The sequence below is a fragment of the Salvelinus alpinus genome, chromosome 34, assembly GCF_045679555.1.
Source record: "Salvelinus alpinus chromosome 34, SLU_Salpinus.1, whole genome shotgun sequence".
Classification (NCBI taxonomy): Eukaryota; Metazoa; Chordata; class Actinopteri; order Salmoniformes; family Salmonidae; genus Salvelinus; species Salvelinus alpinus.
The window spans coordinates 17,967,153-17,980,238 of NC_092119.1; the positions used below are offsets into that span (position 1 = coordinate 17,967,153).

At 43.8% G+C, this 13,086-nt stretch overlaps 1 protein-coding gene across 4 annotated transcripts in view; it reads left to right on the forward strand.

Moving 5' to 3' along the window:
• Nucleotides 1-13,086, forward strand: part of LOC139563396 (MAX gene-associated protein-like) — a 31,471-nt gene that overhangs the window by 15,377 nt on the left and 3,008 nt on the right. For 3 of the 4 annotated variants that reach the window (XM_071382032.1, XM_071382034.1, XM_071382033.1), the window contains exons 12-20: nucleotides 164-1,101; nucleotides 1,521-1,821; nucleotides 2,140-2,334; nucleotides 7,081-7,236; nucleotides 9,871-10,778; nucleotides 11,046-11,168; nucleotides 11,484-11,595; nucleotides 11,657-12,054; nucleotides 12,711-12,848. In XM_071382032.1, the coding sequence (XP_071238133.1) occupies nucleotides 164-1,101; nucleotides 1,521-1,821; nucleotides 2,140-2,334; nucleotides 7,081-7,236; nucleotides 9,871-10,778; nucleotides 11,046-11,168; nucleotides 11,484-11,595; nucleotides 11,657-12,054; nucleotides 12,711-12,848 (3,269 nt within the window). The remainder of the gene's footprint in view (nucleotides 1-163; nucleotides 1,102-1,520; nucleotides 1,822-2,139; nucleotides 2,335-7,080; nucleotides 7,237-9,870; nucleotides 10,779-11,045; nucleotides 11,169-11,483; nucleotides 11,596-11,656; nucleotides 12,055-12,710; nucleotides 12,849-13,086) is intronic. The other variant, XM_071382035.1, reaches the window with a different exon arrangement.

The following is a 13,086-nucleotide window of genomic DNA, read 5'->3' on the forward strand; positions in this document are numbered from 1 at the left end:
TGAGTCAAATTTGACCACATTATTTTTTTAAACCCCAAACATCAGTGTCTGTCTGAGAGTATATTTATCAGTCAGTGAAACACATCAGTAATTGGTTGCTTCCAAAAATCATAGCCTACCCTGAAATGCATTTCTAATGGTTGTTGACTTTCTCTTGATGTAGTGAACCCTTCCAGTATGTCAGAGAAGTCGTTGTCCTGCCATGGTCCCAAGTACACGAAGCCCTCCAAGCGTCTGGAGATCTTGTCTAAGTGTAAGTGGAGGAGCCTGGCGGACAGGAACCTGGTGCTGAGAATTGTGTGTGAGCACATGGCCAAGGACCACCTCAACAACCCCTTCTGGGTCAAAGGTTACCTCATAAAACCCGTGTCTCAGACCCTGAGAAATGATGGCGAAAGCTGCTCCGTCCACTACAAGGTACTCGTCTCTCAGGTCCCGAAACCAGACGGAGTGGAGGAGGAGAATGGTGAGGAGGAAGAGGTATGGATGGGAGAGGAAGATGAAGAAGAACTAATGGAAGAGCAGAGAGAGGAGGATAAAAAATTGGAGGAAGTACCTGTCGTGGAGGAAGTACCTGTCGTGGAGGAAGTACCTGTCGTGGAGGAAGTACCTGTCGTGGAGGAAGTACCTGTCGTGGAGGAAGTACCTGTCGTGGAGGAAGTACCTGTCGTGGAGGAAGTACCTGTCGTGGAGGAAGTACCCGTCGTGGAGGAAGTACCTGTCGTGGAGGAAGTACCCGTCGTGGAGGAAGTACCCGTCGTGGAGGAAGTACCCGTCGTGGAGGGGGTGCCCGTCGTGGAGGAGGTGCCCGTCGTGGAGGAGGTGCCCGTCGTGGAGGAGGTGCCCGTCGTGGAGGAGGTGCCCGTCGTGGAGGAAGTACCCGTCGTGGAGGAAGTACCCGTCGTGGAGGAAGTACCCGTCGTGGAGGAAGTACCCGTCGTGGAGGAAGTACCTGTCGTGGAGGAAGTGGACAACAAGGCTGTGGGGCGTAGAAAGGATCTGAAATGGCAGGGCCTGCCTTTCTTAACAGGAATTTCTCCTTCTGGTCTCCTTACTGGCAACCTTAAGCTGCTAGAAATCTCAGACCAGGAACTTATCACGGTAAGCATTGTAATTACTTAGTTTCCCCCAAAACAAATCCAATAATCAGTTAATTTTCCTTCTCTTATTGATGTGGAATGGCACCCTATTCCCTATGTAGTGCAAATAAAAAAGACATGTTTTATGGTCACATGCACCGGATAAGTGCAGTGAAATGTGTTGTTTTACAGGGTCAGCCATAGTAGTACAGCACCCCTGGAACAATTAGGGTTAAGTGCTTTGCTCAAGGGCACATTGACAGATTTCTCACCTTGTTTGCTCGGGTATTTGCACCAGCGACCACTGTAGTGCACAGAGCTCTGGTCAGAAGTAGTGCATTATATAGGGAATAGGGTGCCATTTGGGACGAACACTATCTAGCTCTGAGGAGAATCCACACAGTCCATTGCTACTCAGTATTTCCCCCTGTGTGTCTTTAGGTGAATGGCAGGTCCTACCCCCATGCCAAGATACAACTGGGCATGATGGGAGCCATGCACCCAGCCAACCTTCTTGCTGCTTACCTCACGGGCAAGTTACGAAGGCCTGCCTGTCTAAAGCGGTCTATGGTGGCCTCCTCCTCCGTCCCATCACAAAAACACCCCTCAGAAACTCCTAAAGGTGCCCCAGATACAAAGTCCTCTACAGGACAACCGGCCCAACTGGCAGCCATTTCTACCACCATGGTTACCACAAGTGTTCCCTCTACCACTCCAGTTGCTGCTGGCCCCAAGTTAATTGGTGAGAACAACTCTTTGTAGTGTTATTTTTTAGCTTAGTTTATCATACTACTGTATTTCAATGAAATCTCCCCCCACCCCTCAGAGACATTGAATTCTGATTCATATAACTGAATAATAGTCAATCCATTGTGAAAGACAAGTGTGGGAGACTGAACTGCTACCTCCATCTCTACTCCACAGTGACTAACCTGCCCCCCAGTGGGAAAGGTCTTCACATGCTTTGTAGTCAACCAGATCAGCTCCTCACAGTAGAGGCTGCCTGTAACTAGTGTTCCACCTCAGTTTCTGACTGTTACTCTGCCCTCTTCCTCTCTAGTGGTAGTGAACCCAGGTGCCAGTCTCTCTCAGGGGGCTCAGATGGCGCAGAACACCGTGACTGCTGCTGTGCGGATTCAGATTGTCAGCGTGGTCTACCCAACCAAAACACCTAATGGGAGGGGTGGCGCCGCAGCCCTGGTATCTGCAGCGTCTGTTAGCTCCAAGGCCCCCTCAGCACCAAGACATTCCACAGGTACACACCCAGTCAGTCCTGCACCACTGTAGCTGTAACTAGGCTAACCAACTCATACAATTACTCCTCAGCCTCCCACAGGCTAAGCCCTGGTCCTTTGCCCTGCCACTCTCATGCTCTGTTTGTGGTGGTGACCAATGAGCTTTCCCGGAACTGCAACGCAGAAGAAATATCAGCCTGGTGCAGAGAAGCACGAGATTGAACTTCACTCAACTTTCTAGAGTTTTCCCCGTTAGTTAACCTCTCTAGGATAGGTGGTACGGTAGCGTCCCACTTGGCGAAAATCCAGAAAAAATGTAGCGCGGCAAATTCCAATACACTACTATAAAAATCTATCTTTCATGAAATCACACATGAAAGACACCAAATTTAAAGCTACACATGTTGTGAATCCAGCCAACATGTCTGATTTCAAAAAGGATTTACGGGGAAAGCACACCAAACAATTATGTTAGCTCAGTACATAGCCACAGAAAACCACAGCCATTTTCCCAGCAAAAGATAGTAGTAACAAAAACCAGAAATAGAGATAAAATTAATCACTAACCTTTGAACATCTTCATCAGATGACACTCATATGACATCATGTTACACAATACATTTATGTTTTGTTCGATAATGTGCATATTTATATCCACAAATCTCGGTTTACATTGGCGCCATGTTCAGAAATGCCTCCAAAATATCCGGAGTAATTACAGAAATACTCATCATAAACTTTGATGAAAGATGCATGTTTTACATATAATTAAAGATACACTTGTTCCTAATGCAACCGCTGTGTCAGATAAAAAAAATTAAAAAACACACCGTGCAATATTCTGAGACGGCACTCAGATAGTAACAACATTTCTCCGCCATGTTGGAGTCAACAGAAATACGAATTTACATCATAAATATTCCCTTACCTTTGATTATCTCCATCAGAATGCAGTGCCAGGAATCCTAGTTCCACAATAAATCGTTGTTTTGTTCGATAATGTCCATTACTTATGTCCAATTAGCTAATTTTGCTAGCATGTGTAGTACACGTGTCCAAACACTCGTGCAGATGCAGGCAAACGTCGGACGAAAACTTCAAAAAGTTATATTCCAGGTCGAATAAACTGATTCTCTACTAAGTTTGACCAATCTTCAGGATGTTGTTATCATTTATATCCAATAAGGTTCCAACCGGAGAATCCTTTTCAGTCTCTATAAGTAATGGAAGGTGCGCGACCAAGAACTGGCAATCTGCCAGACCACTGACTCATTCCCCTCCGATTCGGTCCAACAACACAGCATAAGCTTCATTCCACATTCTACTGACTGTTGACATCTAGTGGAAGGCGTATGAAGTGCAAACATATCCATATATTACAGGGAATTGAATAGGCGATGACTTTAACTTCTTATGGCTGCATCCTGCTACCGGAATCCATATGACAGCAGCCAGATAAAGTGCAGGGCGCCAAATTCAAACAACAGAAATCTCATAATTAAAATTCCTCAAACATACATGTGTCTTATATCATTTTAAAGGTATTCTTGTTGTTAATCCCACCAAAGTGTCCGATTTTTAAATATGCTTTTCAGCGAAAGCACTACAAACGATTGTTAGGTCACCATCAAACCACAATAAGCACAGCCATCTTTCCAGCGAAAGATAGCAGTCAGAAAAAGCAGAAATAGAGATAAAATTAATCACTAACCTTTGATTATCTTCATCAGATGACACTCATAGGACTTCATGTTACACAATACATGCATGTTTTGTTTGATAAAGTTCATATTTATAACAAAAAATCGGAGTTTACATTGGCGCGTTAGATTCACTAGTTCCAAAAACATCCAGTGATAGTGCATAGCCACACCGTTTCAACAGACATACTCATCATAAATGTAGATGATAATACAAGTTATACACATGGAATTATAGATATACCTCTCCTTAATGCAACCGCTGTGTCAGATTTCAAAAAAACTTTACGGAAAAAGCAAATCATGCAATAATCTGAGACGGAGCTCAGAAGAATAGCCAAATTAGCCGCCATGTTGGACTCAACAGAAACCAGAAAATACATGATAAATGTTTCCTTACCTTTGATGAACTTAATCAGAATGCAGTCCTAGGAATCCCAGGTCCACAATAAATGCTTGATTTGTTCGATAATGTCCGTTATTTATGTCCAATTAGCTACTTTGGTTCGCGCCTTCTGTAAACAATTCCAAAGTCAGAAAGCGCCTCCACTATAACGTGACGAAATGTCCAAAAGTTCCGTAACAGTCAGTAGAAACATGTCAAACGATGTACTGAATCAATCTTTAGAATGTTGTTAACATGCATCTTGAATAACGTTCCAACCGGAAAATGAAATTGACTTCAGAAGAGCGATGGAACAGACGTCCTACTCATGTGAAGGCGCATGGTGAATGCGTGATCAGCCCGTGGAAGTGATTACTCATTCCTGTCTCCTTCGGCCCCCCTTCACATTAGTCATCAGACACAGTTCTGTTGACTATTGACATCTAGTGGAAGCCGTAGGAAGTGAAAACTCATCTATATCTCGCTGTCATTTCAATTGAGAGCATGGTTGAAAATCTGACAGCTCAGAAACAATTCAAACAGGAAGTGGAACTTCTCAGGGTTTTGCCTGCCATATGAGTTCTGTTATACTCACAGACATAATTCAAACAGTTTAGAAACCTCATAGTGTTTTCTATCCAATATGAATAATAATATGCATATATTAGCAACTGGGACTAAGGAGCAGGCCGTTTAATATGGGCACCTCTGTGCACCTTTCATCCAAGCTACTCAATACTGCCCCTGCAGCCATAAGAAGTTAACAACGACCACTCTCAGAATTTTCACTTCCTGTTTGGATTTTTTCTCAGGTCTTTGCCTGCCATATGAGTTCTGTTATACTCACAGACATCATTCAAACAGTTTTAGAAACTTCAGAGTGTTTTCTATCCAATAGTAATAATAATATGCATATATTAGCATGTGGGACAGAGTAGGAGGCAGTTCACTATGGGCACGAAATTCATCCAAAAGTGAAAATGCTGCCCCCTATACCAAAGAAGTTAACACATCAACTGTTGGAATTGTGATCGAATCAACTAAATATTAGCCACGTTCAAGGCAATATACAGAAACAAAACGAACTATGCAAGACTTCGTGCTTTTCAGCTAAAATGATTGAACAGAATTCTTGCCACCAACAAAATGTTGAATATTTGGGGCATACAATCATCGCAGCTCTGACGATTTTGTTGTGAGGATACAGAATCAATAGACCATTTGTTTTGGTTGCAAAGAAACTGAAGATCTCGTACAATGCTGTGTACTACTCCCTTCACAGAACAGTGCAAACTGGCTCTAACCAGAATAGAAAGAGGAGTGGGAGGCCCCGGTGCACAGCAGAGCAAGAGGACAAGTACATTAGGGTTTCTCGTTTGAGAAACAGACGCCTCACAAGTCCTCAACTGGCAGCTTCATTAAATAGTACCTGCAAAACACCAGTCACAACGTCAACAATGAAGAGGCGACTCCGGGATGAGTTGCAAAGAAAAATACATATCTCAGACTGGCCAATAAAAAGAAAAGGTACAGGGATCGGACTGCTGAGGACTGGGATAAAGTAAAAAGATTAAGGTGGTCAAAAAAACATAGACACTGGACAGAGGAACTGCCTAGAATGCCAGCATCCCTGAGTCGTACATACATGCACTCAAACATATTCAGTTGGCCTTGCTGTTATGATTTTGTTGTCCTTGATGTCTTTTGACGGGGGGATGATTTCATTTTTCTCTTGGGGGGGGGGGGGGGGCGGATTGGTTGATGAACTGTGGGGGGTGTCTTGGAAGGATGGTGACCTGGCGTTTGAGAGCTTGGGCCGGTGGCTAATGGATCTGTCAACATTCCTTTTAGCAGGGTGTTGACCCTGGTTGCTTCTGTGGGTCGCTCTGGATGGGATTCTGTTAGATGACTAATGTGCTGAAGATGTTTAGCGGTTTCACTGCATAATTTTAAATATTCAATAAAAATAAAATAAAAACTATGCATGAGATAGTATGAAAAATTAACTATGCATGAGGTTTTGTTTTAGGGAGAACACATTGGAGTAGGATTCTATTGCATTGACAGGTACGACTCATACTCTACACAGACTTGAGCACCATAACCAATCAGAGCTGCAGTAGACCTATATGCAAATAGACCATTGCCATATATGGATCTGTGCCATTTACTTTGAACTGGACTATGTTTACAGCATGAGCGGTCGTCAGTAGATGTGCTTGTTTTGAGATCAAGGAGAGAGCTACGTGTAGCAACATGGGGGAGTTATTGCTTCCTCCAAGAGCACAAAATGTGTGCATTTATAGACATCTTTGAAAAGCGAGTTGGGTAAAGAGCTTTTTTTTTGTCTTGAAGGGACAGTGTTGTATTTTGAGACAGGCTTGAATAAGCTAAGTAGACAATAGGCAGAGGGTAGCATAATTTGTGTGATTCTCTGTAATATTGGTTTGAGGAGATAGTTCTTGCATCAAATAACACAACAACATTTTCAGTCACATCCTTGTCTTTAGGACAAGTGATTAAACAGGTTAATGTCAAGCTCAGTTTTTTTTCAAGTCTCATGGAATGTAGGCCTTCATTGAACACCACACATTGGCTGCTACTGTAGGCTGAACGATAGAACAGCTTTTTCCATGTTAAAATGTTATGGGATGCATTTTCTCCGTTGTTTTTGATGGTAGACCCCACTGTCGCGCCGGGTCAGAGAATGGTGCTGCAGTCGGTAAGGAACACCTCAGGGAACACCCTATACCGGAACCCCAACGGACAGCTGTTCCACCTGGTTGCCCTCAGCCAGCTGCAGGCCCTTAACCCCAACCTTGTCATGCACAACATGGGTGAGTGTCTGACAGTTGATTCTATTCATGCCAAGGCATTGCTGCTCTTTCACATGCAAGACTGACTATGTTGATGACTATGTTATGAAACAATGACTTGGACATTTTAGGAAGACAGATCAAGGATTCCCATGTATAATAAGTAATCTCCAATGAATGAATGTTGCTTAAATACATACTGTTTTTGTGTAGCATGCAGTGTATTAGGATACAGATTGAATGTTGCTTAAATACATACTGTTTTTGTGTAGCATGCAGTGTATTAGGATACAGATTAAATAAGTTATGAACTTCATAGGGTGGTGAAAGTGAACACTGATGAGCTTGATGCTCCTTTCCATTAAATATTGAGGGTCTTATTCTGGTGAAATGATGATCGATGCTTGGCTGCCTTTGAGAAATATTTTTCCCCCATAATAAACTCATGTGGGCCATACCTGCACTGTATCTGCAAGCTGTTGTCTATAGCACGTGCCAATACAGAGTGGGCACATTCACTATATACAGTCGTGGCCAATTTTGAGAATGACACAAATATTAATTTTCACAAATCTGCTGCCTCAGTTTGTATGATGGCAATTTGCATATACTCCAGAATGTTATGAAGAGTGATCAGATGAATTGCAATTAATTGCAAAGTCCTTCTTTGCCATGCAAATTAACTGAATCCCCAAAAAACATTTCCACTGCATTTCAGTCCTGCCACAAAACGACCAGCTGACATCATGTCAGTGATTCTCTCGTTAACACAGGTGTGAGTGTTGACGAGGACAAGGCTGGAGATCACTCTGTCATGCTGATTGAGTTCGAATAACAGACAGGAAGCTTCAAAAGGAGGGTGGTGCTTGGAATCATTGTTCTTCCTCTGTCAATCATGGTTACCTGCAAGGAAACACGTGCCGTCATCATTGCTTTGCACAAAAGGGCTTCACAGGCAAGAATATTGCTGCCAGTAAGATTGCACCTAAATAAACCATTTATCGGATCATCAAGAACTTCAAGGAGAGCGTTTCAATTGTTGTGAAAAAGGCTTCAGGGCGCCCAAGAAAGTCCTGCAAGCACCAGGACCGTCTCCTAAAGTCGATTCAGCTGCGGGATCCGGGCACCACCAGTACAGAGCTTGCTCAGGAATGGCGGCAGGCAGGTGTGAGTGCATCTGCACGCACAGTGAGGCGAAGACTTTTGGAGGATGGCCTGGTGTCAAGAAGGGCAGCAAAGAAGCCACTTCTCTCCAGGAAAAACATCAGGGACAGACTGATATTCTGCAAAGGGTACAGGGATTGGACTGCTGAGGACTGGTAAAGTCATTTTCTCTGATGAATCCCCTTTCTGATTGACAAGCTTTTTTCCGGATGCCATAAACAAAGGTGAGCGCTACCATCAGTCCTGTGTCATGCCAACAGTAAAGCATCCTGAGACCATTCATGTGTGGGGTTGCTTCTCAGCCAAGGGAGTGGGCTCACTCACAATTTGCCTAAGAACACAGCCATGAATAAAGAATGGTACCAACACATCCTCAGAGAGCAACTTCCCCCAAATAACCAGGAACAGTTTGGTGATGAACAATGCCTTTTCCAGCATGATGGAGCACCTTGCCATAAGGCAAAAGTGATAACTAAGTGGCTCAGGGAACTAAACATCAATATTTTGGGTCCATGGCCAGGAAACTCCCCAGACCTTAATCCCGTTGATGACTTGTGGTCAATCCTCAAGAGGCGGGTGGACAAACAAAAACCCACAAATTCTGACAAACTCCAAGCATTGATTAGGCAAGAATGGGCTGCCATCAGTCAGGATGTGGGCCAGAAGTTAATTGAGAGCATGCCAGGGCGGATTGCAGAGGTCTTGAAAAAGAAGGGTCAACACTGCAAGTATTGACTCTGCATCAACTTCATGTAATTGTCAATAAAAGCCTTTGACACTTATGAAATGCTTGTAATTATACTTCAGTATTCCATAGTAACATCTGACAAAAAATATCTAAATACACTGAAGCAGCAGACTTTGTGAAAATGTATATTTGTGTCATTCTCAAAACTTTTGGCCACGACTACACAAAACATTTAGTGACAAAACCATCAGTAGATTTGAAAATGCGATGGAAACCAATTTAACTCCCTTTTCTCCCCAATTTTCGTGATATCCAATTGCGATCCAATTATGATCTTGTCTCATCGCAGCAACTCCCCAATGTGCTCGGGAGAGGCAAAGTCGAGTCATGTGTCCTCCAAAACATAACCCACCAAACCGCGCTCCTTCACACCTGCCCGCTTAACCCGGAAGCCAGCTGCACCAATGTGTCAGAGGAAACACCGTTCAACTGATAACCGAAGTCATTCTGCAGGTGCCCGGCCTGCCACAATGAGTCGCTAGAGCCCAATAACACAGCCTGGGATCGAACCCGGGTCTGTAGTGATGCCTCGAGCACTGCGATGCAGTGCTTTAGACCGCTGTGCCACTCGGGAGGCCAACCTCAAGTTATTTTTATGCACAGACGTTTATCCACAACAAGTCAATTTGATGGAAACATCTCTGATGGGGAAAATGCTTATTTTAGAATATTCAGATGAAAAATCTGTCGCAAATTGGATGGAAACCTAGCTACAGCTGAACTTTATTATATTTTCTTTTTAGGTGGGATGATCAGTTTAACCATGCCTGCGTGCTTGACCACCACGAACAGCTCCACCTCCTCTCTCACCACATGGCAGAGCAAGGGCCCTGGTAGCTGTGCTTCCACCGTCAGTACTGTCCCCCTTGTCACTTTCCCAAAGACCCAAACTGCATCCAGCACCACTATCACCGCCCCTAAAACCACCCCATGTTACGTTAGTCTCTCACCCACTGTGACAAATGGCGGGACATACACCTTGGAGATTGTTCCTCAGACAGGCAACAAGGAGCCCATCATCAAGTGTCTGACGGTGCCAGCTCAGGGCTTCTCCAAGGTGATGCCTGTAGTAGGGGGTGTTACTGTGCTGCAGCCTCACCCGGAAACCACAGTAATTACTGTCAAATCCACAACAAAGATGGTTACGAACACAGGTGTCAAAGCTGACAATATCTCCACAGTGACCTCCAATGTAGACTCTAATGTAGTCTCTGAGGTGTATAGTTGGATGCGGCCTTGCCAGAAAACCAAAACGCCTCCTAAATCCACAAAACCCCCTAAAGGACCCCAGTTTAAATTTATAAAAGCTGATGCTATCTCCCCAGTGGACTGCAATTTAGACCCTAATATCCAGCCTGAGGTGTTTAGAGTGCTGCAGCCTCCCCCGAAACCCCTCAACCCCCCTATAACCCAGGTCACAAAGACAGGGATCAAAGATAACACCATCTCCACAGCAGACTCCAATCTCCTTACTAAGATGGTTCATGTTGATGACCCCTACCAGACATGGACAGGAAGACCGAAGAGGAAGGAGGTGGAGGACCTGGTGGAGGATGAGTACGATTTGGATGAGAAGATGGACAACTCATCTGACGAGACAGATTCTGACGATTCAAGTGTTAATAAAGAGGAGCTCATCGACGTCATCAGTGTAAGAACCATTTTAACTTCATACAACACGTCTGTTTTGAGACTCTAGTTACCTAAATCTCATATTCTCTCGTTTTTGTGACTAAACAGTAGTAGTCTGTTTCTTTCTTTGTTTTTCTATTTGTGTGGGTAGGTCTGAGTAATTTATGTAAACAGTCTGTTGTTCTGTACCTCAACTATAGCGCCATTGTGCCTTAGTTTTAATATTCAAGTCTGTAGTTTGCCATTTAGACTCCATGATAGAGCTTCATCCTGTTGCATTCTGTAGAAGCAGCTGAAGCACAACGTGGAGGAGCGGCATCGCCGTTTTGAGCTCCATGGGTGCTTCCAGCGGCTGAGAGAGACACTGAAACTTGCCCAAAAAGCTGCGAAAGTGTATATCCTTAAAGAAGTAAGCACCTATAAAAGGATGGTTAACTTTTTCTTAAAATGTTTACTTACTTTGACTTTATCCAAACCATTGTTCATTTTGTTCAATTTAATTATCCCTTTTTAATTACTGTGTGTGTCCAAAATAGCACCTTATTCCCTATATAGTACACTACTTTTGATCAGAGCCCTATATAGGGAATAGGGTGCCATTTAGGACTCAGACAAGGTATCTGTATATTTTAATAATGTGGCCGGTCAGAGCTGTGCTTTGTTTTGTTGAAGCATCCGTCGTCAATAGATTAAAAAGTGAACTAAAATAAATGTATGTTACCAGGCAACGGAGGAGATCCAAATCCTGACTAAGAAAAGTACCGACGTGGAGAAGCTAAGGAGTTCACTGACCCTGGAGAGAGCAGCTTATGTCAAGAAGATGTCCCAGTTAACTGGTAATAATGGACACTGCTGTAACATTCAACCAACATTCAACTAACATCTTTCCCTCCACAGGAGAGTCTGAGAAGCAGATCCTGAGGAACATCCAGTATGTTTGTTCCCAGCAGAAGAGTGAGGAGCTACTCGTCAACAGGAATATGCAAGGAGTTCCCAAAGTCTCCTCTGCTGTCTCGTCCTCTTCAGCTGTCTTGACCTGCAGTGAGGCCAGGTCGAGACCAAGACCAAGGCACATGGGAGGAGTGACAGCAGAAAAGGAGGAGGAGGACAGGGAGGAGGTGATGGAGGTGGTAGACCTTCTGGAGGACACGGAGGAGGACAGGGAAGCGGTGATGGAGGTGGTGGACCTTTTGGAGGACACGGAGGAGGAGAAAACGGACAACTCCTCGGATGAGACAGAGGATTCTGCCAATGATGACGACAACAACGTTGAAGGGGACGTCATTAACATCAGTGTAAGAACTGTTATACCTCATTCTAAACTGGGTGGTTTGAGTCCTGAATGCTGATTGTCTGTGGTATATTTAAGCAATAAGGCCCAAGGAGGTGTGGTATATGGCTAATAAACGGCTAGGGGCTGTTCTTATGAACAACGCAACACGGAGTACCTGGACACAGCTCTTAGCCGTGGTATATTGGCCATATATCACAAACCCCCGAATGTGCCTTATTGCTATTATAAACTGATAGCAAATGTAATGTTTTGTCTTACCCGTGGTTTACCATCTGATATACCGCGTCTGTCAGCCAATCAGCATTCAGGGCTCGAACCACCCAGCTTATAACAGACCGTATACCACGGGTATGACAAGACATTTATTTTTACTGCTCTAATTACATTGGTAACCAGTTTTATAATAGCAATAAGGCACCTCGGGGGTTTGTGGTATATGGCCAATATACCACGGCTACGGGCTGTTTCCAGGCACTCCTTGCGTCGTGCATAAGTACAGCCCTTAGCCGTGGTATATTGGCCATATGCCACATCCCCTCGTCCCTTATTGCTTAATTATACAACACAGTTCGGTTTCTGTCTATTAAAATCTAGTCGTTTTCTCTTGAGAATTATGTTTTTCTTTGTTTTTTTAACTACGACTCATCTGTCTTTCAGGATGTTGAAGAAAGTGCGGTAGAGGAGGAGGCTGTAGACATTGAGAGTGTGGAAGACAATGCACAGAAGAGCACCACTTCACAACTGAAGGCAAAATACGCTAAAGAAGTGGAAGGAGAAATAGGACCCAAATTAAGAGTATGTCTCCCCCTCGATGTTATTACAAAGACATAAACAACCTTTTAATGCCTTCCTTCAAATATGCTTGTGCTGTGATTTCACTGTCCATGGTTATAATTTACAGTGTTCTTGGTTCAATGTTACCATTAGCACTCGGACTTGCACAACCCATACGAGAGACAACGCTCGTTGCATAATTTTATTTAGTAAAGAATCTCTTCAGGAAATAATAAAGTATTTTCTATGTTATTTAACA